Below are 24,787 nucleotides of genomic sequence, written 5' to 3'. Positions count from 1 at the left end.
TTCCAATATATAGCCAAATGCTTTACCCTGATTAATGATTGGATACATGTTTGGAAACCCCCAATCCTTTCACTGGCCAACTGGCCCTTATTGGATGGAATTATTTGTGCAGCATGTATTGCAACTTATAAAACCTCATGTAAATGTTTGTATTTTGAGCAAGTCAAGAATTGCACCTGATGCCTTGCAGCTGTGATGATTAAAAAGTTACACTTTGAATCTTACTGCCTGTGTGTTTATTAATGTTAGGCTTTCACAATTAAAAATGTGTGTCTACAATGCAGTTAAGAGGGGGAAGTAAGGGCTCTAGGTGAGAAAGTTCATAAACAAAGATGAAGCAGAAGAGAGAGCAAAGTATTCTTACATATGAGAGACACCAATTAGAATGAAAGGATGAACACATTGATAACACTGCTATATGTTGGACTCCTCTAGGCACTGGACTGCTTCCCATGTGTTTATATCATAGATAAACAATGGTTACCTAACAAATGCTTGAAATAAATAAACATTTCCTTTGGGACACACATTGTGTGCATGCCTGGCTGTGGAGTTGGGCAAACTCCTGCCTGGGTGGAACTTGTCTCAGTCTTTGTCCTGGAATCCAGAAGTTCAACTGTGATGAGGTGTCAGTTGTAGGCCAGAATTAAGTCTATCCAGGCACGGATACTGGCCACCCTAGTATAGACCCCAGGAAAGGCTGTCGCACAGCTGTATCCCCAGGACGTAATTCCTTCCAATTTCCCGTTGCATGTCAAAGGACCTCCAGAATCTCCCTGTGCAAGAAGAAGAAATACTGTGAGAAAGAGTGTGACCTGTGAGAGGAACTCAGACTGCAGTGTTTTTTGGAGTGTCCTACCTTGCAAGAGTCTTTGCCGTATTGACCAGCGCAGACCATGTTCACAGTTATTGTATCATCTCCGTAGCTCCTTTTGCAACTGGTTTGATTCACAAAAGGAACATTTGCACCTTGAAGTACATCCGAAAGGGTGTAGCTGAAGACATTTGTGATGCCCCATCCATAAATCCAGCATAGTGCAACACTGACGGTGCTTCCCTGGCTGGGGAGTGTAGCTGGCTTCACTGCTGTCGTTAGAACCACTTTAATATGAAGCTGTGGGGACAAGAACCAGAATCGAGGGATTACAACAGGAAGAGGGACTGAAAGACACCTGTTATATAAGGAAGCAAAAAGTTGTTTATAGCATGAGAAACGCAATAGTGATTGGAAATGTCTTCCTGCAATTTGAGCGTTTCACATTATTGGAATAGTTACCAAACTTATTGGAACTAATTTTATTGATGTTAGACATATGAAAGATTGTGGTAACCTTGGCATGATTCAAATCTGTCATGTGCACGTTATACACTAATACCAGAATACAACACTTGAAAAACACTTATTTTATGTGGCACGAGGCCGAATCCACTGTAGTGGTAGAAAATTATCAACTTATGGCACTAGACAAGCAGAAGCATTTGGCATAAGATGATCCTGAAAATATAGCACTGGTTAAAAATTAGCATAGGGCATTGGACGATCCCCAGTTTACGGCACTTTACAAACCTCACTATGCATCTGGCAATTGTTGGGTTGTACATCAAAATACTGTTAGCAAAAACATCATCTGACAGAAATAGTGTGCACTAAATATTTTGAGCCTCATTTTGATGTCGGTCGCAGGCTTTCAGACCAACATCTTCAGTTTCACTTTTGACCGCCATATTACAATGACGGCGGTCGGAAGTGAACCCATCCGGTCATTCTGGCTGGCCCATCGGCCGTTCGGGACTGGCACATAAACCCTTAAGGACGGTGTTAAAAATGGGGTTCTCTAGTTGGCAGAGGTAAGTACCTTTGTCCAAATAGGGACCCTTGCTTGTAGTCTGGGTAAGGGGAATACACTTCTAAAATAACCCCTGCTCACCAACTTGGTAGCTTGGCACGAGCAGACAGGCTTATCTCAGAGGAAGTGTGTAAAGCATTTGTGCATGCATATAGTAACACAGTGAAAACACTACAAATGAACACCACACAAGTTAAAAAAAATAAGCAAAACTTTATCTAAACAAACAAACGACAAACATCCACCATACAGTACTCTTAAAAATAGTTACTGTGCAAAATGACCTTTAAATTACAGGAATAATTTTGAAACACAGTTCCTTTGACTCAGTAGCTCCTTCTGGGGCTACCGCGATACTGAACACGACAGAGTCTAACAATTCCAGCCAAACATGTTGAAACAGGTCAACTAAAGCGTCAAGAGACTCTGAGACAGTACCTTTCTTGTTGTGACCAACACACCGATGCGAGTCGGTCGGGGTAACCGTCGCGGTTTCGGTGTGAGATGGAAGCGTTGAAGTGTGCAGTGTTCTAATGGCTCGGTGCAGGCAGCGACTTGTTGAGGAGTTGGTAGGACCAAGGCTTGCATTGCAGTGTGAGACGGTGCTCGATGCGGTGCTGGTCATGGTGCGGTGGTGAAGCTGGTTGATGGAAGAGTCAGGCAGTGATGGAGTCGGTGACATCTGTATAGCATGTAGGGAAGCTGTGCAGAGTGCGATGCCCACAGGACACGGTACAAGCAGCAGCTCGTTGACTGAGTCAGTGTGACCAGGGTTGTGTTGTGAAACAAGGCGAGGCTCTCTACGGTGCCTACAGAACATTGAGTCTGTGAGTGACAGAGTCGGCTGCTCTTTTCTTCTGTTGAGACTGGAACCAGCGGAACCAGAGACAATGCCCAGAAGAATGGTGAGGTCTTTGCTGTTCCCGAGACTTCTTGAACAGGGGCCAAGCTCCACTTTAAGCCATTGGAGATACTTTCACAAGCAGGATGCACACACAGTCCCTCTCCTTGGCAGAAACAGCCACTGCAGGCCAACCCCATGTAGCACACAGCAAAGGGGCAGTACTCCTCCTCCAGTTTCTCCAACTCTTTTCCTTGGCAGAGGTTCTTCTGAAGTCCCAAAAGTGATCTAAAGTTTCTGGGGTCTTGGCCCCAATACATATACAGCGAAATCAATTGTTCTCTGTGGCAGAAAAGCCATGTGCCCTCTCAATACCAGTTCTGTTCTCTCTGGTCCAGCTTCCAGGCAGGAGTTGGAGACAGCATTGTGGAAGGCAGACCAGGCCCTTTCAGGTGAAAGGAAATCTCCACCCCCTACTCTAATTGCAGCCCAGGTCTATTCAACCCAGCCCTCATCCAGACTCTCTGGAGCTATTGCACATCCCCAGCCCCTACAACTCCGAAGCCAGACATTCAATTCACATCCTAGCAGAGGCATAATGGATTTATAGGCAAGAAAATACCTACTTTCTAAAATTGGTATTTTCTAACACAGAATGTAAAAATCACCCTCACTAAAAGATGCATTTTAACATTCTGAGCTCAGACACACTAAACTTTATTTTCCTACCTTGTTCCCAGGGGTAGTTATGTTTATAAAATGTTATAAGCAAGCTCCCCATTCTACCCTTTGGGAACAGATAGCCTTGCGATAGTGAAAAACAAAATTGGCAGTATTTCACTATAGGGACATGACACACACACCAGGGCATGTCCTACCTTTCACATACACTGCTCCCTGGTCACAGGGGTACCTTGGGCCTACCTTAGGGGTGACTCACATGTAAGAAAAAGGAGGGTTTTCCCCATCATTTAAGGCAATCTGCCAGTACCCAGACGTTAAGGCAAAAGTACTGAGGTACTTGGCAGCTCCCAACCCATTGATGAGCTCATAAGCTCTAGGGATGGGGTGTGCATCAGTCCTGGTGACTGAATTGAGCCCTTGGCATTCCACACAGAACCGGAGTCCTGGTGTGACACCGGGTGCGGCAGCCTTTGGGACCAAGATCTCTGGGCTGGCCCAAGGGCTGTTTAAGGGCTCAATCACCCATAGCGCTAACATCTTGGAGACCTCCTCTTTGATGCAGACTTTGACCCTGTCAGCCACTCTGTAAATGTTGTGCTTCACAGGAGGACTGTCTTCAATGTCAACATCATGGACACACCACTTAGTGACACCAGGGGTCAGGGAGAACAGAGCAGCAAACTGTCCCAACGGTTGGCGGCAGTCACTCTGCTGTTCAGGATTCAGGGTGGGGTAGAGGGTTACACCGTCCACTGACCCATCATGTTCCTTAGCGGACAAGAGGTCAGGAAGAGCCATCTGAGTTGTCGAACCTTTGGAAGTCCTCTGACTGAATGTGAGAACCTTCATTTTTCCATAGGTCTTACACCCCTGCTCTCCCTTTCGGGTATTCTTATATATCGTCTTTAAGGACCTTTGGCCCAGTTTCTATCCTCCCTACCAGAAGCAATTACGAAATTAGCTAGCACTGTTTCCAATTTTATTGTCCTAGGGGATCTAAGCATTCACTTTGATGACCCTGCATCAAAAAGTGCTTTAGAACCCTCCTCTGATCTCGCAACCCTCCAACTCTTGCAGAAGGTATCCCAGGCTACTCACGTGAAAGGACACCTTCTCGACCCTGTTTTTTCGAACCTTCAGGAGCTGCGCTGCTTGGAGCCTACACCCATCCCCTGGTCAGCCCATCATTTGATCTCTCTTTATTGGTCCCCTAAGGTGGTCATCCTTTCCGTTCGACCTACAAAATAAACAGTTCACTGTTGGCGAGAACTTCCATTAGATGAATGGGTTCTCTCCTTAGGAGGTAGTATACCTTCTATTAAACCAGATCCTGGAGTAGCCAACGACCAATTTAATAATTGGATGAAAGAGACCTCAGATGGAGTCCTTCCAAAAAAGACCCATCGAGTGAATCTAGGACCCAATAAATTAGCATGGTATACTCCTTTACACCGTAAACTAACGCAGATTTATAAAAAAGCCGAGCGAGCCTGGAGGAAAGATTTCTCCTCCTCGAAGAAAAAGGAATATTGGGATACTATCAAAACATACAAAACTGAAATTAAAAGGGCCCAAGCCTGCTACTACAATGAAAAAATCTCCTGTGCAGCCAACTCACCTCGTGAACTTTCCGTATTGTTAAAAAACTCTTGCAAGCTACGGCCGCCCCTGATATCCCCGAGCCAACAGATGGGCGCTGCAACGAACTTGCAGAATATTTTCAAAATAAAATCCAATCTATTTTATTTTTCTTTTCCGAAACTCACATAAACTTTTTTATTGAAGAAGCAATTGTCAGGAGTAAGGTACATTTGCTGGAAGCATTTCCTCCCCTTGACAAAGAGGCATTCCTAACCATCTCTGCCCTTGTCAAGAGTGGATCTCCTAGAGATCCTGTTCCCCCTAAGATTTTGACATCAGTAGGTGGCTCTGTAGGTCCCTTCCTCACAGAGGTGATCAATTCTTCATTGTCTTCTGGGATGGTCCCCTCTTTATGGAAAAAGGCGCTGGTAAAGGCCTTGTTGAAGAAACCTGGCTTAGATTCCGACTGCCTTGCAAATTACCGACCCATCTTGCTCTTGCCCTGATCCGGTAAAATCACAGACAAACATGTTAACATGGCTCTTTCTAGGCACCCTGAAGCTGGAAAACTCCTACATCCATCTCAAACTGGGTTTCGCCCCTCTCAAGGGACTGAAACTGCCTTACTGGCAGTCGTGGAAGACTCTAGAAGGATCCTTGATGCAGGTGGTTCTCTAGCCGTGATATTGTTAGATCTCAGCGCGGCATTTGATACGGTTAATCACTGTATCTTAATTCATCGACTCAAAGATCTGGGTGTGACAGGAACAGCCTTGAATTGGCTGTGCTCTTTCCTGGAGGGTAGATCCTTCCAGGTCTTCGAGGGCGAGGCCATTTCAAGCCCTAGGTCCCTCTATTGTGGAGTGCCTCAGGGGTCGTCCCTGAGTCCCACTCTCTTTAATGTCTATATGGCCCCTCTCGGGGACATTGTTCTACCCTTTGGGGTGCATATAATTACGTATGCCAACGACACTCAATTAGTGGTGTCACTTAACTATAAAAGCAGTTCACCTACTTGCCTTGGCCCATGCATCGAGGAGGTGATGAGGTGGATGTGCCATTCCTATCTTAAACTGAACGGTGATAAGACCGAGCTTATGTTGCTCGCAAATCCTTCCCCCCTCGAGGTTTCCTCTATCTGGCCACCATATATGGGTCCTGTGCTTGTCCCCAAACCCGAAATAAAGAGTTTGGGTTTCTGGCTTGATTCTGAGATTAACTTTAAAACCCAAGCAAGGAAAGTTGTTGCCTCCTGCTTCGGCATTCTAAGAACGCTGCGTAAAGTGTTGCCTTTGCTACCCCCCAAGCAAGAAAGTTCATGGTCCAGGAACTTGTCTTATCCCACCTGGACTATGGCAACACTCTCTATCTAGGTGCTCCCTGTGCGGTCTTTAAGAAACTTCAAACCATGCAAAATTGTGCCGCAAGGAATCTTGTGGGTACTCCAAGCCGCCAGTCTGCCAAACCTGCCCTTAGGTCCTTACACTGGCTTTCTATTCAGGAAAGAATCCACTTTAAAGCCCTCTGTACCACCCATAAAATGCTAGGGGTGTGGGACCAGCTATCATTTCTTCCTTTGTTCAGCCCTACCAAGCTAACAGATGGTTACGCTCAAATGACCTCCACCTGGTCTCTGTTCCCAGAATCAAGAGGTCCAGAAGTGGCGGCCGGCTCTTTTCCTACAACGCCACTAAACTCTGGAACTCCTTGCCACTTCAGCTACGTAAAGAGCCAGACCACACCATCTTCCGCAAGAGGTTCAAAACCTGGCTTTTCCCTAATTGATTGCCACAGCTTAGCGCGGTTACTGCCCTAGCGCTGGGATGCCTTCGGGTAACCAAGCGCTTTATATAAATGCTATTTCATTCATTCATTTAAAAGGATCAGTCTCCTCTTCTATTACAGCATCTGTCGCCAGGAGCATGTCCACTTCGGACCTCTCCAAGTGGGTCTTAAGGCGATTCACATGCAGGACCCACAAAGGGTTCCTTGGAGACTGCAAGTCCACCAGATAGGCGGCTTTACTCTTGTGCTCCACCACCTCAAATGGCCCAGTCCACTTTTGCTAGAGCACACAAGGGTCCAATGGGGTCATGACCCGCACTTTTTGACCAGGCTGAAACTCGATCCGAGTGGCATTCTGATCATACCACTGTTTCATCTCTTCCTGGCTTGCCTCCACATTCGCCTGAGCGAGTTGCCTAAGGCGCTTAGTCTGGTTCCTGAAGGCCAGCATGTAGCTATATACATCCTGGGGAGGTTTACTGGGAGCTTTCTCCCAGCCTTCTTTGACCAGACTCAGAGGTCTTCTTACAGGATGCCGATACAGGAGTTCAAAGGGACTGAACCCTAAGGACTTTTATGGTACATGATCTGAAACCAATGGGAATAGTCATGAAACCAAATTGATGCAACTCTCGCATATGGGTCAGAGAAAATGTTGGGTGACGAGGCCCTTCTACTAGACAAACTATTGGTAAGAGGCTATAAACAAATCTTTAGGCTCCCCTGGTCGGCCTCGCCTGCACAGCTCCAGTTAAAATTTCTTCTCACAAAGCAGAAACTTGCTAAGCCGGCCGCATTTGTAAAGCTTTGTTATAATCTGTATAAAGCAGCTGAAAACACCTTGGCTAACTTAGTCTGGACCGAAATCAACTTACAACGGGGAAATGGCATTCACATGAAATATCTTTAAAAATAGCATTAGGATGCTCGAACTGGGTGACCTATGGAATTCTAATATCTCTGGACAAACTTTCAAGAAATTGGTAATTAAATCAACCAGACTGCAAAACTGGTTGGCGGATAAGGAATGTCTGTCTAGACGTCGTCATGGGTGTCTGGTGCTGAAATCATATTCCATTTTAACAGAATCACTCCTATTGGCTGCACCTTTCCAGCAGAAGATCAAACAGTCTTTTTTGATTTAAGATTTGGAGAGATACCAACATTAGACCTCATGCCAAAATGGAAGTTGGTTGGTTTAAGTGAAGACCGGTCCTGCCGCTTATGCCATCAGGGGAATGAGACTCTGCTCCACATTGAATGCATTTGTCCTGCATTGATGGACCAACGAAGATCTTTATTAAGACGGGAGTTCCTCGACCGGGGAATTAGGTCATGTAGGTCTGCAATGGTGGAGTCATATGGATCCAGGTAACATAATGATGAACATTAGAATAACTCAGTTCTTGAACATGTTCAAAAATGTGATTAGCATATAGGTTGAGCACTGAGTTATCTGGAGGGGTCTCCTAAAATTTGATTCTAGGATGTAATGAATCTAAAGTTTTTAAGGTAATTTGTACATGACTAGGCAATCTTTATGGATGGGCTGCTAGGGATGGCCATAATAGCTGTTCCCCATCCCGCTATGCTTAGGTAGCAATCCGTTTAACTTGCCATTTTAATGATGCATAGTTTTGCACACCTGCAGTTTTACGGGGGGGGAAAGCCATGGTTCATCTAGCACCATGCATATACCCGCCTCAGTTCAGCAAATAAGCACTTTAACTATCTATAGCGATCTAGTTATGTAAACTCCAGCGGCCCGCATGGTAATTTTGCACTTTCTATAGTAGGGAAAAGATCAGCCCCTGATCAGCCATTTTGATCCATTTAACATCTGTGTTTGCCACCTTTTTTTTAAATATCTTTAGGAAGAAAAGTGAAGGGCAGGCAATACGATGCCCAATGGCAGAAGTAGATGTATGACAATTTTTTTTTGTCTTTCATGGATGCATCTTTTTAACTTTGCTAAATTGTCTGTTTGGTCAAGTTTATGGCTTTAATTGACTAATAAACTATTTTTTAAAGTTGGTTCTATAGAAATTGATTTGCAATTCCTACTGTGTGGTTTGAATCCTGTTAAATTAGTGTCCAGAGATTTGCTCTGCTAGATGAATTGTGTGATTTACTGTACACCGATGGTAGTGGAATTCAAACTCAAAATGAATATTCACAATTGCTCTCAGTACTTGCAAAAGATAACCTACCTTTTCATTTAGGACATACAGTGTAAGAAAAAGTATTAGATAACACTGGTAAAAGAATTGGATTAATAAAAAGTGCAGAGCCAGTGAGACTTACGGTAAAACCAGATGCAGTTTACCACCAAACTCGTGAGTATAAGCTTTCAAGAGAAGCAGAAGAGAGAAGGAAGTCTGTCACAGAAAAGATGATAGATGGAATTGCAATGTGGATACTATTGCAGTCCTGAACCACCTTCAGATAATGGATATATTGTCCCTCCTAAAATAATGCAGTACTGTATGAGAGAAGTGATTTATCTTGCTCATCGCATTGAGAAAGGGCCAAGAAAAGTGTCTTAAAAAAACCTGCTTCTGCAATCCTAAAAATGACACACAAAAAAGTGATGATGTTTTGGGGGATAGTTGGCTACTGTCGTCAGTGGTTTCCACACTTTTCCCTGATTACAAAGCCTTTAGTAAGGCTTCCTCACAGTGACGTAGTGGATCCAGTCCCATCTGATAACAAATGAATGTGTGCCTTCCCAGAGCTCAGAGACAAACTCAGCAGCGAACCAGCTCTAGGAATGCCAAATTTTGACGACCTTTAACTGTAATGCCATGAAAGCAAAGGGTTTGCATTGTCTGTTCTGGTCCAAATGCATTGGTGGGTAAAGTGGCCTGCTGCCCACTTCTCTGCTACATTTATGAGGTTTTGATAGCATAGGAGGGGGTATACACCGTTCTATACTAATAGGCACATGCATCAAGATAAATTGCGGTCGCAAATGGGCAGACTTGCAGAGATCTGCCCTTTTGCGACCACAAATTTTGCATTTGGGATGCATCAATCCCAAATGCAAAAATCGCAATTTGTGATTGCATTTAAAGAATCACAAATTGCGATGCCTTAAATGCAATGCAAGATTGGATTTACAATAGCGATTTCGCTATTATGGACCGCTAAATACAGGTTATTGCAACCTAATGGTATTTAGCAGAAACTTTGAAAAATGCACTAAAGTGCATTTTTCAAAGTTTCAGGTTACACACACACATGCCCTTGCGGCATGTGTGTGCGCAACATGGGTGCACACCACAATTTCAGGGGTGCAACAGGGTGTCCTTTTAAAGCTCTTGCACCCTTGAAATTGCATGCGCAAATTGCGAGTACCTATTGGTACTCGCAAATTGCTCATGCAAATTCCCATTAATTCCTGTGGGCCTGTAGGTAGGCCCATAGGAATGAATGGGAATCCATTCCTTAATTGCGACTCACAATTTGCGAGTCGCAATTAAGCAATGTTTAGGAATCACTATTTTTATAGCGATTCCTACATGCATAGGCTTTTGTGAGTCCTTAATTGCGATTCCTTATTAATCGCAATTAAGGGCTCGCAAAAGCATATCTTGATGCATGTGCCCCATTCTCCTTTAATCATTGTGTTAATTTGGGCAATTGGTTTTGCTCTCTTGCTGAAATGTTTGAATTATTTTTTATAAAAGGGGATTTAGTTGTGGGTGTAAGGAGAAGGTGCTAGTAATGTCTACAAACAAAAGAAAGCTAGAAGAACTTGCACTAGAGGACATCAAAGAACAAGTTTATAATGACATCAAAATGTTTGGAAGAGTCAAGATAGAAACAACAGAAAGTTATAGCTACTGAAATATGAATGTAATATAATGCCATACATTATAAGAATATTGCAAGTCACTGTGGAGTTCCATTACCAAACAAGGAACAAGGCTGAAGGCCAAGTTCCTTTATAAGGTCATGGAACTCCAAGGTGACTTGTAGTATCCATATCATGTATGGCGGGGTGTACTTTATCCCACATACCACACGGTCACACCATTGCCTTTACCACAAACCACTTATAGTTATAACCTTGGTTCATATGAAAGCAAGAGACTCTTTGCAAACAGTAAGAATATAAATTGAACCTTTAGTGCAAAGTTAAAAACATCAAAAACCTGTTAGATTTGTTGCAAAAAGATATCAGAAACAGTTCAACACAAGTCAATTTTTTTTTAATGTTGCAGTCGCTTAGAATGTGAAGAAACCAGAAACATGCTGAAATACTCTAACTTTTCAATAACTATTTTAAGAATGCAAAAATGATTCATGTTCTTTCTGGTAGTCACTGTAAGCTTGAAAAATAGAGCAGAAGAAAAGCAATGTTTCATTTTCTAATGCTTTAAACGGCTGCTCCGTGACCTGAACTGCTTTTCAACTCAGCTGCTGGCTCTGGCAGCAGGCATTCTGATGTCAGAACTTCACTGCAATAACTTATTACAGTTGAATTCTGTCGTTTTTTCTTTATAATCGGCGACTAGGTGTGTCACAAGTCGCCGATTATGAAGAAGTTAGAGACAGGCGTTTATACATGGATTACAGAATCCCACGTATTATAGGGGATATTGATGATGACAGTGGACAATGGAAGGAGATCTGATGAAGATATTTTTCATATTTATTTATAAACGTAAATTATTTGCAATTAAAACACTAATGCTGTAATGTACAGAACTCCTATGTTTTTTCGGCATAGGCCTTAACTAGGCCTCAACTCCATCCTGTCTGTTTGAGCATCCATATTAATAGAATGCTTTCATTTCTCATTGACATCACATGCAACAAAATGTGCACTGATGTTTTGTAATGACATGTTGCTCTGGAAGAACTCCGGAGGACGCCTTTTAGGTATTTTTTCAAAGCCCTTCCTGTTCGCTGACTGCAGACAGTTCATCTATGGATCTTCTCATTAATTATGCAACTGCATTTGTGCTAAACACTTCAGATTCAATTAGGTCAGAGGCAACTTATTGGTATGCAGTTAGAGGATAGTGCTAGGATGCTGGCATTATATGACATGTTATAACGCTGTGCTGTGATTTGCCAATGTATTGTTACTTTTGCTACCCGATAATGACTGTCTGATTTCCATTTCTTTCTATGATTGAACTTTTCTATATAAATCACTGATATTGGAGGGGTGAGCCAGATCTTTTAGGATCTCTACTAGGGATGCTGTCCCATTTTCAAATGGTTTGCTGCACATTCTGGACTCAGTCTATTTTTCAGGCTTTGCTCATTGCGACATCTCTTAAAATGCTATGCCAAATACATTCTGAGCCTTATGACTCATTTATTTATTCTAACTGTATTTTTGCCTCCTGTATTGAACTTCAATATTTTAATAAACCTTTATCTAAATTACTGATCTCTGACTTTTTTTGATTCAGTCTTGATTTAGTGACTACCATTTGATATGCTGTTTTTAATACAATTTTTTGGGATGCATTTCCTCATCGGTTCTTGAGTACCTGGTTCCCGACCCCGCATAAACGCTATGAATATCTTTTACATTATTTGAGAGAAAGCGCCAACATGTCTATGGCTTCTTGCCCATATTCTTTGTCCTTGTATTTAAATCCTTCTAGCCCTGTGTTTGTTTCTATGTTCACCATGTTGGTGTCCTCCTTTCTCAGCGCTTTTGACTAGAATCAGACTGCCCATGTTTGGGTGCCAGTGCAACTCTGTCCCACTTTTTGTGCCTCCCCTTATACTACCAATCTCCATATGTCCGGTTTCTGCATCTCTCATCTCCAGTGCCTGCGCTGTGCTATGCGTTTTTAGCCTTGGTGTTTTGTCTTTTTCTCCCAGTGTTTGTTTCTCCCTGTTCCAGCATTCTGTGTAAACATTTTCATGTGTCAGTGTCTCCTCATCCTCATGGGTTTTCCTACTCGCCTCATGTCTCCAAGCGTGTTGTCCCTATTTCCCATCTCCTTCTCTTCCAGGGACTGTTTCCTGTGTCACTGCCCTCCATATCGGTATATTCTTGTGTCTATTCCTCCCCCATCCCTCTCCCCAGTTTTTTTTCATCTCCAGAGTCTTTCTATGCCTTTGTTTGCGTGTTCCTGACTTCCAGCACTCATGTCTCCTTGTCTCATTGTCTACGTGTGTCCCAGTCTCACTGTGTTCTTTTCTTTTTGTTTCATTTCTTGTGTGCCTGAGAGTGTTCCCTCATGACTGAGTATTCTGATGTCCATGTGTTCACATGTCCACATTTAACTGTGTCTACATCTTCCTGTGTTCACATCTCCATAATGTCATGCCCTACATGTCCTTGCCTTCAAGAATCAGGTCTACCTATTCTTTCCCGTACTTGGTATGTGTTTATGACTCAATGTCACATTTCTGAGTCCTCTCATTTTTGCACCTTTCTTTCTCAGTGTCTTTATGTGATGCTGCTAGAGCAGAGTTTTCAGTTTGAAAATAACTGGGTTTTGAAGCTCTGGCATGTCTATTTGTTATATTAATTTATTAATTATTAATTATTAATTATTTGTCTTGTGTAAGTGTTTATACTAATCAACTCGTTTGTTTTAACAAGAGAGAATTACACGTGGGAATGCATAAGTGTGCTGTTTAACAATAATGTGCATGTTTTCATGTTTAAACGTTGCTGAGTGCTGTTTATTTTTTAAAGCACGAAACGCTTTTCGAATTAATGCTTTTCTATGTTGCAAGAGCTAGATAATTGCATACACATAAGGGTATTAGTGGGGTTAACACTGTTCAATCACTATGCTGTGGTAACGTTGTTTTTGTCTCTTTTAATTAAGATGGTCTATTGTGGCCTATTGTGGCCTAAACAAAGATGGCCGATACGTAAAGCCTGGCCTCGAGTAGAATTTGTGACGAGAGAGAGCCTTGCTGAATATGGTCCTGAAGTCAGCTGACCACAGTCCTTGCTTTGCCTGGTTGAAATTTTCCGTGAGGACAGCAGCAGTTTTAGGCGATCTCCAAATGAAATGAAGCGTCCTTGGCAGCTTTGGGAAACAAAGGAGCTTTAAAGAAAGACTCTGAACTGTGATCTCATTGCCGAGGAGACGTGGAAATTACAAGATACAAATGTATTTTTTGGTTCCTGTTCCGTTATGTTTATTTTGTGATTTTCAAATGTAGCGATGCTACATCCTTTCCTTCTCGCTTTGCTCAGAGGTTTGACGGAAGAAGTTAATACAAATTATATTTTCTTTTGTTCGACTTGCTATAAGAATTGTTAGCTTAGAGAGGGCTTTGCCACTTGCCATTTGCCTTTTGCCGCGTTCCGAATCTGCGTTGGTGAGGATCGTTGCTGAGAGGACTTCGTCTTGAGAGACTTTACCGAGAGACTTGTCCTGACCCGTTCTGACATTTAGCTAGAATAGGTAACTATGAGAAAAATGATTTATTCTGATTGATTTTCTTTGACTAATTTGAGATAAAGCAATATAATTTTGAATATGGTGTTGGTTATTATTTCTTGTCAATTATTGAGTATCCTATTTTGATTATTATTGTATAGATTGTTTAGATTATGTTTAAGGGCAGTCTCAATAACCAGATCTTATCGACCCTGATATAGATGCAGGGTGTTTAGGAGTTTTTCTTTCCACAGGTTATTGCTGGTAGAGTATTTGAGCGTATGTTAGTGAAATGGGCCCTAGTGTATGAAGAATGTATGTGCGTGTAACTGTGAGATTACTCTATCCGTGGAAGTAGGGATATTATATACACCCTGATCTCTATCAATTTCCTGGTAGCAGAGTAGGATGGTTATTGATGATTGTCTTGATCTGATTAGATTACATATTGATTATTGATTATTGATGTTGGTATATGTACTAATACTATATGTTGGAGTTGTCATGTTGAGTTATATGTAGTGCTTCTGGAATTTGGAAGCTGGTAGCAGTTCCGTAGTAGGGCAGAGGGAAGTATATGCTGCTCTCGGGAAAGACGGAATTGTTGGTCCTGTATGTATGCAGGAAAATTCACATTGTCTGGGTTCGGAATCAGTGACATTATTGTATGTTACTATTAGAATATATTTCTGGTATATAAGGAGTGTGTATGGTAGTGAAGGTTATCTGTGAAACTTTGGTCTTAAGTCCCAGGGATCCGTAAGGTTTGCCGTTAAAGCTTATCGCGGGAGGAGTAATAGGTATTCTCTGAGCTTGTTTGAGGAACTGGGCAGGGTAAACTGCTTGGTTAACGTGTGTTATAATTCTGTAGTGGAGCAGATTGTTTGCTGTTCTCGGGAAGCAGGATTCTGTGTGTATGTACTATATTTTCTTGTTTGAATGTGCGTGAATGCATATACATTTAGTTGATTGTAAGACTCTTTGGACAAGTCCTAGAGGAAACAGTTAATGAATGTATGTTAGAAGGGCAGAGTAGAGGGAAGTGCTACTGTGTCAACGAGAGGTTCTTGTGAAATAGATTTCTTTTACTATTCTGTGGTTAGCGAAGCAGACAATGGAGATGTTTATATGTTGTAACTCAGTGTTTCCCAAACTGGGGTCCGAGGACCCCCAGGGGTCCGTGGCACATTCCCAGGGGGTCCCCAGGCATCAGTTTTAAAAGCACTGCAAAGTTCATTGTAAAATTAGCAGTTTTCCAGCAACTATAAAAGTGTCAAGAAAATGCCAGTGATTAATGTACCTGCTGGAGAGAGATGAGTTTTGTCCAGTGGCAGCTTTGACTTATCTAATGTGACACAGAGGGTTAATATACCTACTGCAAAGAACATGTACAATGCATTTTAAAAACAGTATTTTATGTGCATAGGTCAGTGGGTTACTGATTTTGTCAGAGAGATTCTTTTGTCACTGTGCAATTCATAAGGGACAATCATAATCTAGCACAGTGTCCTATAAACTGTCATCAAAGAGCTGCTTACAAACTGCATGGTAAAAGTTAGTAACATATGTTTATTCCCAGTCTATCATTATCCTGATGCTGCTAAAAAGGTTTATTAGGGTGGAAATACATTTTTCTTGTTAAAGTCAATGCTAGCCACTGTGTTATGTTCTGAATCCTGAGTTTGTGCTTCTCCAGACCAAGCACTCTTTAAAAATGCCTACCAGTATGAATGACATGTGAATCCTACACCTTGTAGTCCCCTTTGCCTTATGTAACATTTTCTATACACTGATTTACACGTATGATTCATTATCTCTATATGTGTGTGATGTAAAGTGCTCTGACATCCTACAATGGTATTTACAAGACAGCGTTAAGCCACAATAAATGGCTTAACGCTGCCTTGTAAATAAGGTGAAGCCCCTATCGCCACAGGAACATCGCAAAAAGTGACATTCCCGTGGCGATAGGGACTTGTAAATATGTCCCTAAAATCCTTAGTAATTCGAGTATTTGTTGTGTGCACACATGTGTTTATTTTTTTCGAATTACTGTTTTAATGTTTGAAATTTAAATCCGACAAATTGCTTGGGGGTCCCCGGCTTTCAGTGGTGACTCAAGGGGGGTCCTCATGAGTCAAAAGTTTGGGAACCACTGTTGTAACTAATAGATTTTGTAGAAATTTTGACACGAAGTCTACTGAAAAGATTTTGTAAAGGAGGGGTAGACGAGTGACAGGAGACAGGAGACAAGCGACTGCAGCGACTGCTGACGTCAGGAAGACCGCGCTCTGATTGGATAATAGATCAGAATAGTGTTCGCGCTGGGATTGGTGCGTTGGTGTGAGTCGCGCAAGGAATGGAAGAGCAATTCTAGTGACGTAGACGCTCCAGGATTGGTGCGTTAGTGTGAGTCGCGCTGTTATTGGTTGAAAATCTGTATTGTATATTTATAATACGGAAAAGAGTAGAGAGTTTTGGTAAAAACTAAAATGTATTACCAAGAAGAGAAAAAGAAGAAAACATTCTTTGGAAAAATTAAAAAGTGGTTTAACAAGGATAAAGATGTTAAGACGAGAGAGGGTGAATTGTTACCTCCACCGAAAACACCTGCATCCTACATGGCTGCAAGATATGGGTATCATACCTGTATATGGTTGGAGAATTGGGTTAGGTATACTAAAGAGGATGGTGTTCTAGCATTTCCAGAACATGGTTCATTTAATTTGGCCGTGTTGAGAAATTTACGGGAAAAGATGTTATGTCTTGACCCGAAACCAAGACCTACACAGTTTGAGGCTTTAGTGGAATGGGAAGAGGAAGTACATGAGCGAGAAAAACAGAGATCTGGAGGACAGTACAGGTATATGTTTGGGAGGAGACATGATCGTGAGACTCATCATGATCGAATGAAAAGGTGGCGAGATGCTAGTATGTCAGAGGGATTATATCCAATGAGAACAGTAGAAGAAGGAGCAGAGAGGGTTCCTGAGTCAGAAATGAGAAGATATGGAGTTAATGAATATGAGGATGAAGTCTTGAATGACATGATTTACAAAAGACCACCTCCATATAGACCAGAACCAGAAGAGAGTACACCAGTTGTTTCTCCAATAAGAGATACAGTTTGAATCATTGAGACAGAAAATGTGACATCTGAATCAAGAAGTGGTAATTCTTTCAGGGAGAAAGTAAATCGAAGTGGTGACGAAAATGCAAGAGAATTAGCTAGAACTACAACAGAGCTGACTGTAAAGATTAGGGAGTTAACGAAAAATCTGGAAGCTGTTACGGTGCCTGTAACAATAGGTCCGGTTATGCCTGTGTTTGACAAGCAGAGAATAGGTGAAAATGGTTTGGTGATTCCATATGTTGGGAATAATTTGATAAGTTCAGTTGGTCCTTCAGGAGATTCAGGAAAAAGGACAGAAAGTAGTGACCTGAGACAATCCAGACATGACACATGTAGTGAAATATTAGATGCTAGTGAAGCTAGTTGTTCAGGGATGCCAATTTTAGAACCGCAAAAGAGAGTGGTTCCAGTGAGAAAAACTACTGCAATAACAGCTGAAGATTTGAATGATTGGATGAAAGTTCTTCAGAAAAAGGATAAAGATTCACAAGCAATTGATGTGGCTAGGTTACGGGTAGAATTAGAAGAGCTTGTTACAGGGACAGTTCCAACAGAAATTCTTAAAAGTCATCATGATGGTGAACTAATGTTTATGTGTAAAAACATTACCTGGAGAGCGAGAAATACACATGACAGGTTAAGAGCAATAGCGAATGAGCAGGGAGTTGACATTGATAAGGTTAAAGCTTTGCAAAAAACCTACAGGATGGATTTTTCAGAAAAGGACATTGAAAATTTAAATGCAACTGGTAGAACAGGACAGATTAAATAAATGGTTGCATTATTGCGAAGATGGGGAGATGTAGAAAAATGGAAGGATAGGTGGTATAAGAAAAGAGAGGAATCTGAAGATAGAACAACTTATTCAGCTTTTCCAGTGAGAGAAAAAGAGAAATCAGTGGATAATTATCCTATGAGAGAAATACCTGGAGGAGGATATGTACATGTTCCATGGACCAGACAGGATATTTTATCATTTACGAATGATTTCCCTCGATTGAGAGAAAAGCCCGTCGAGTGGTATAGGCAGGTAGATAGGTTTGTGAAATTGTCAAAAGTGCTGTGGATTGACCTGAATAGTCTGTTTGATATAATTGTTCCAGCAGATTTGTGGACTGAGTGTAAAATAGTTGTGAGTTGGCCTACTGAGGAATATCCAAGAGATCCAAGAACAGGAGCACCAGATCCAGAGGTAATGAGAAAGTATGATCAGGTGATGGTATACCTGAAGAGTAAAGTACCCGCAAAAGAGACAGATTGGGTAAAAATAGATAGAACACAACAGGAAGCAAAAGAATCAGTTCATGCTTTTTACGAGAGGCTGATACTGGCGTTTAAACAATTCAGTGGAGATGAACACCTGGGTGACAAAGATTTGAGTCATTTTGTATACAGATTTGTATATGGCCTGAGACCTGAAATTGGTGAGAGAATTCGTGAGCATACAGTGGATTGGCAGAGTAAGAAAATAGATGAGATTCTGAGACATGCTAAATACTTCAGTGATGAAATTGAAGCAAAACCAAGAAAGCTGAAAGAGAAAGCAATGTGGGCACAAGTGAAAGTTGCAGAAAGACAGGAAGCACAGTTGATGGAACAGGCGAATAATCCAGGAAATAATGCAGGGAATAGACCTAGATATGCAGGGAAAGGAAAGGGGAATCTTGAGGAAGCGAAAAAAAAGTTTCCTTGTCACAACTGTGGCCAATTGGGACATTGGAGGAATGATTGTACGAATCCACCATTAGTGAATAATGAGGGTAAAACCTTAAATCAACAGGTGCAGAACGAGAGGAATAATCAACAGCAGCAACAGCAGAAAGTTGTGAGACAGCAGAGTCAAGAGCCAAAACCGCCCTTGCCGCAGAATAGAGGAGCACAAAAGTATAATCAGGATTCGGGATTCTACAATGATGAGCAGGTAAACAAACCAAGACGTTCTAATCAGGTACAACAGTACTTGTTAAAGAATGAAGGGAGTGAATCTGAGGGTGATTATTGACGGTGCCGAAGAGAGGAGGAAGAGTGCATACTTGGTGCAACTCTAGAAATAGACCAGGCAGGACCATTTGTGGATGGGAAAATAAATGAAGAGAGTGTTACTTTTTTAGTAGACACAGGTGCGACAAGATCAACTGTCAGGTCAACAGATATTAGAAATCTTCCTCTCTCGGATGAAGCAATCCAAGTAGTTGGTGTAGCCAATACACAAATCAGAACACGTCTTACGGAACCAGTAAGAGTACAGATAGGGAAATTTTCAGACATGCACAGATTTATTGTCTGTGACACGAGTCCAGTGAACCTGTTAGGTAGGGATCTGTTATGCAAGATGAATTGCACAATTTTCTGTACACCGGATGGAATAGCTTTTGAAACACCAGATGAGGATGTTTTGTACCGAGTGACTCTAGAAAATAGGGAAAGTGAGTTAATTGGTGCATTTGCTGTGTTTGATCCAGAGGATTTGCCTCAAGAGCTGAGGGACACAGTGAAAAGGACAGTTTGGGATTTTACTGGAGAGGATGTGGGATTGATGAATAATGTAGATCCAGTGAAAATTGCAGTGAAAGAGGGAATTACATATCCTAACATTCCTCAGTACAAAATGACACCAGAAATAATTGAGGGAATAACTCCTATAATTGAGAAAATGATTCAGCAGGGAGTCCTGAGAGAACTACTGAGTAGTCCGTGTAATTCACCGATAATGGGGCTAAAGAAGCCCAATGGGAAATTTAGGATCGTACAGGATCTGAGAAAAGTTAATCAAATTGTGGTGGCATGTTGTCCTATTGTGCCAAATCCATCAGTGATCCTGTATCAGATTCCACATGATGCTGAGTGGTATACAGTGATTGATTTGTATCATGCGTTCTTTTCAATACCATTGCATCATGACAGCCAGCCGATTTTTGCATTTAGGTTTGGCCAGCGTATTTTAGCATGGTGTCGAATCCCACAGGGGTATACAGAGAGTCCTTCGATATTCAATCAGTTGTTGAAAAAATCGTTGGAGAGTTTGATCATGCCTGAAAGTTCAGTACTAGTACAATATATTGATGACCTACTTGTGGCATCAAAGGCACGAGAAGCTTGTGAAGTAGATACCATAGCTTTACTGAATCATCTGGCAGATGGAGGGTTAAAGGTATCTCCAGCCAAATTGCAATTTTGCAAGAAAGAGGTGCATTATCTTGGACATAATATTGAAAAAGGTCTGAGAAAAGTGACTGATGACAGAATCAGAATCATCAGGGAAATGAAAGCTCCAAAGACCCAGAGAGAAGTGAGGATGTTTCTGGGGATGGTGGGTTATTGTCGTCAGTGGATAATTAATTTTTCGCTGATAGCAAAGCCACTGATTAAACTGACAAAAAGTGAGATGACAGACCCATTGGAACTAGATGGGGAACAAATGGCAGCATTTGAAGAGCTTAAAAATAAAATGTGTGAAGCTCCAGCTTTGGGTATGCCTGACTACGAAAAGGAGTTTGAATTGTACTGCAGTGAGAGAAATGGATGTGCACTTTCAGTGTTAATTCAGAAGCATGGATTATTGAGAAGGCCTATTGCGTACTTCTCATCGACACTTGACCCTGTAGCTGTGGGTTTACCAGGTTGTCTGAAATCTGTGGCTGCAACATGCAGGAGTCTGGAACAGAGTGAGGGAATCATAATGGGATATCCTGTATGGGTATTCGTACCTCACAATGTGGCAATTCTTTTGACAAGAAGCAGAACTCAGTACATGTCACATAGTCGGTTGACTAAATATGAGAAAGTGATTCTAGGAGCATCGAATGTGACTCTTGAGAGATGTGTAAATGTGAATCCAACGACACTTTTGCCGGATATTGAAAATGTGGGTGTGAAAACAGAAGATGATCATGATTGTTTGGATGTGCTTGAGTACTGTACAAAACCGAGACCAGACATAAGGGATCTTCCCTTCCATGAGAGTGATCATGTGTTGTTTGTGGATGGTTCATGCCTGAGAAATGATGATGGTGTGCTACGTGCAGCATATGCGGTGTGCAAAGTTTCAGAGGTTATGGAAGCATCACCATTGAAAGGAGTGAAATCTGCACAGGTTGCTGAATTGGTGGCATTGACAAGAGCTTGTGAAATTGGGAAAGATTTGAGGACGACTGTAATGACTGATAGTCATTATGGATTTGGAGTGTTGCATGATTTTGGCCAGCTTTGGCTACAAAGAGGTTTCTTGACATCGAGTGGAACTCCAATAAAGAATGCTGAAGCAATTAGGAAATTACTTGAGGCGATACAGCTGCCTAAGGAGTTAGCAGTTGTAAAGTGTGCTGCCCATGGACAAGGGGAGGATTTTATCACGGTTGGAAACCGGTATGCAAATGACATTGCTCAATACTGTGCAAAATCAAATCAGTCAATTAATAGGGAACGAGAGGGGGAAATGTCTTTTTGCTCTGTGATGTTTACTAATGCCTTAGAGACATGGGATGAAGTGAAGCAGTTGCAGGATGAGGCAGGAGAGGAAGAGAAAAAAGATTGGATTAAGGCAGGATGTGCCCCAAGAGAAAAAGACCATGTTTGGGTCTATAGGGATGGCAGACCAGTAATGCCCAACTCCATTTTGTCGTCAATGGCAAGGATGTATCATGGCCAGGGACATTTGGGGAGGGATGCGATGATAAGGTCGTTCAAGCAGACCTGGTACAATGCAAAGTTCAGGACAATTGCAGAGAGCATCTGTCAAAGGTGTTTGATTTGTCAGCAATTTAACACTGGGAAAAAGACAGTGGTGAGTCTGGGAACAATAGGCAGAGAAGGAGGTCCTTTTACAAGAATGCAGATTGATTTCATTGAAATGCCCCAAGTGAATAGACTGAGGTATGTTCTAGTGGTAGTCTGTTTGTTTTCAAGATGGGTTGAAGCTTATCCGACTAGGAGAAATGATGGAGTGACAGTGGCAAAATTACTGTTAAGGGAGTTGATTCCTAGGTACGGGTTTCCAGTGACGATTGAGTCTGATAGAGGTGGACACTTCTATAATGAACTCATGAGTTTGATTTGTGAAGCATTAAGCATACAGCAGAAGCTACATTGTGCATACAGACCAGAGGCTTCTGGTGTGGTTGAGCAGATAAACGGCACAATCAAAAATAGGATTGGTAAAATGTGCTTAGCCACTGGAATGAAATGGCCGGACGTCTTGCCTCTAGTGCTAATGACTATTAGATCTACTCCAGATAGAACTACTGGTTTAAGTCCGCACGAGATAATTATGGGACGTGCAATGCGCCATGCATTTGTACCTGTCAATAAGTTGATGACAATAACTGATGACATGATTTTGGATTACTGTAAAGGCCTGGCTGACGCAGTTCATTCTGTGTTTCACCAGGTTGGAGAAGAAGCTACCACACTTGAGAAGAAGCAAGCTCATGATCTGAGTCCAGGAGACTGGGTGAGGATTAAGGTCCACAGAAGAAGAAATTGCTTAGTTCCAAGGTGGGGAAGGCCGAGACAAGTCATTCTAACTACGACAACTGCAGTGAAGTGTGCTGGTGTGAAAAACTGGGTGCATGCGAGTCATACTCTGAGAGTTCCAAACCCAAAAGAGGGAACTGGTAAAGAGTATTTTGAAGAATCAGATTCCAGTGATGATGAAGACCCAGAACCAGTGAGAAAAGAAGCAGAAAAAACTTCAAGAGAACCATTGGGAGTCTCAGAAAGGAGATCAGATTCTGTAAGAGAGCCTGAAATTTCAAAAAGCAGTGAAGAAAAAAGAAGAGAAAAGAGCAATTCCACAGAGATTACTCCTGAATCAGAAGAGGAGGAGACTGAAGAACCACTTGAGATTATACCTGAAGAAGCAGGGTCAGAAGAAGATAGAGAGGGACAGATTGCGGAAGACCCCCGAGGAGGTGTAGGGAACTCTTCTAATAAGCTAGGTGAAGGGACAAGTAAACAGCAAGAAGATTGCGTGTCGGAGACCCGAGGAGGGACAGGAGTAGGGAAGTCTCAAATAGTGGTGAAAGAAACTGTGGAGGAAAAGAAAACTGCTAGAAAAAGAAAACAGAAGGCACTTGAAACAGAATTGGATGAGAGTGAGAATAAACAAACAGAGGGTCGAGTTCTGAGAAAGAGAACTTGGATTGGAGAAAGAAACAATAAAGAAATTAGGCCGAAGAAGGTGATAAAAGGAGATCGTTGGCCTAACAACAGAGTAAAGAGATTGAGATACAGAGTAATAAAAACAAATACATCAAATGCTGAACAAGTGAATGAAGTATCGAGTCAAAATGAAGTAAAAAGAAAGGAGCAAGAAGAATCAAGAGAACCAGAAAAAATAAAAAGAATAAAAAGACCCAACCAAAAGTACAGATCACCGGAATGGTCTTATGTGGCACTGTCTGAAGAAGGAGAAGAAGAAACAGTGACTCGAGATAATCCGGAGGGGATCTTGAGAAAAGTGGTTGAGGAAAAAGAAGGAATCTTAAAAGTTATCCTGACTGACATTGGAGAAGAGTCAGATGCACAAGATGTTGTTGATGATCTGATACAATTTGATGTTGCTGAAGAAGAAGGAGTGAAAACTGATGAATATCCAAATTGAGTGAACTGAGAAATCACTTGGAGGAAAAGTGAAAAGAGAAAGTCTGAAATTCAGTTGTCTGAAGTAATCCAAAATATAATAGTAGTGGAGTAGTAGAGGCTAAGTCAAAAGACAAGGTCAAAGTAATAAAATGGCTAACATAGAGGATAATCAAAGTAGATGTGCCTTCTTTAAAAGATGGTGTAGAATGTGCTGCTGCTGTACTGGATTATTAATGCTACTGTGGGGAGTTTTAGTTTTATTAGTTACTTTTAAAGTTACATTTGAGATGCATACAGAAAATATGACAGATATAGAGAAGAATTCACAAAAAGTAGTTTTGAATAGAATTAGTAATACTTACATACACAAAGATAGGTCAATTAATAATTTTTCTAGTAAAGTTATTGTACGAATATGTGAAAACAATGGAAGTAAGGGATTGCTACGTTTGTATGCAATTACCTGCATCCGTTTCAGAGGGTGTTACTTATCATCATTTGCCAGCTACATATGGTATTTCATGTAGTATATTAAGTAGTGTTTTTTATTTGTTAGGGAAAGTAGATTATAAGATGTCTAACAGAGATAGTATTTTTGGGCATTTGCCAATGAATAAAGAGCTGAATCCAGCTAAAGAAGCTAACACTTTTGGTGAAATTTTTATTGAAGAGAAAGGATTAACATTAGATTACATTTTTAAGAATAATTTAACTTGCAGTCTGAAAGAAGAGGAGAAAGCTTTCCTGGATATGGTAGAGGAAAGGAGATTGAACATGCATGAGAAAGCAGGGAAATATGAAGTGAGTGAGACAATTTGGGACATTGAGATGGGGAAAGAATTGAGAAATGGGGCTAGTCCAACTTTAGCTCTAGATGTACCACAGAAGGGTAAACTATGCATTACAAGAAGGAAATCCCAATATGATACATATTTTGTTGGGACTAGTGAGTGCCATG

The 24,787-nt window shown here is 41.6% G+C and overlaps 1 protein-coding gene across 1 annotated transcript in view; it reads right to left on the bottom strand.

Annotated features, from left to right (window-relative positions):
• Positions 1 to 228: 228 nt before the first annotated feature.
• LOC146867308 (trypsin-3-like) overlaps positions 229 to 24,787 on the bottom strand; it is a 71,184-nt gene continuing 46,625 nt past the window's right edge. The window contains exons 5-6 of the mRNA XM_085614909.1: positions 860 to 1,114; positions 229 to 776 (exon numbers count right to left, since the gene is read on the bottom strand). Of these exons, the coding sequence (XP_085471035.1) occupies positions 630 to 776; positions 860 to 1,114 (402 nt within the window). The 3' untranslated portion in view covers positions 229 to 629. The remainder of the gene's footprint in view (positions 777 to 859; positions 1,115 to 24,787) is intronic.

This window comes from Triturus cristatus, chromosome 1_2 (assembly GCF_964204655.1).
Source record: "Triturus cristatus chromosome 1_2, aTriCri1.1, whole genome shotgun sequence".
Taxonomy (NCBI): Eukaryota; Metazoa; Chordata; class Amphibia; order Caudata; family Salamandridae; genus Triturus; species Triturus cristatus.
The sequence above is the reverse complement of the archived record's forward strand: the minus strand, read 5'-3'. Positions and strand labels throughout refer to the sequence as shown.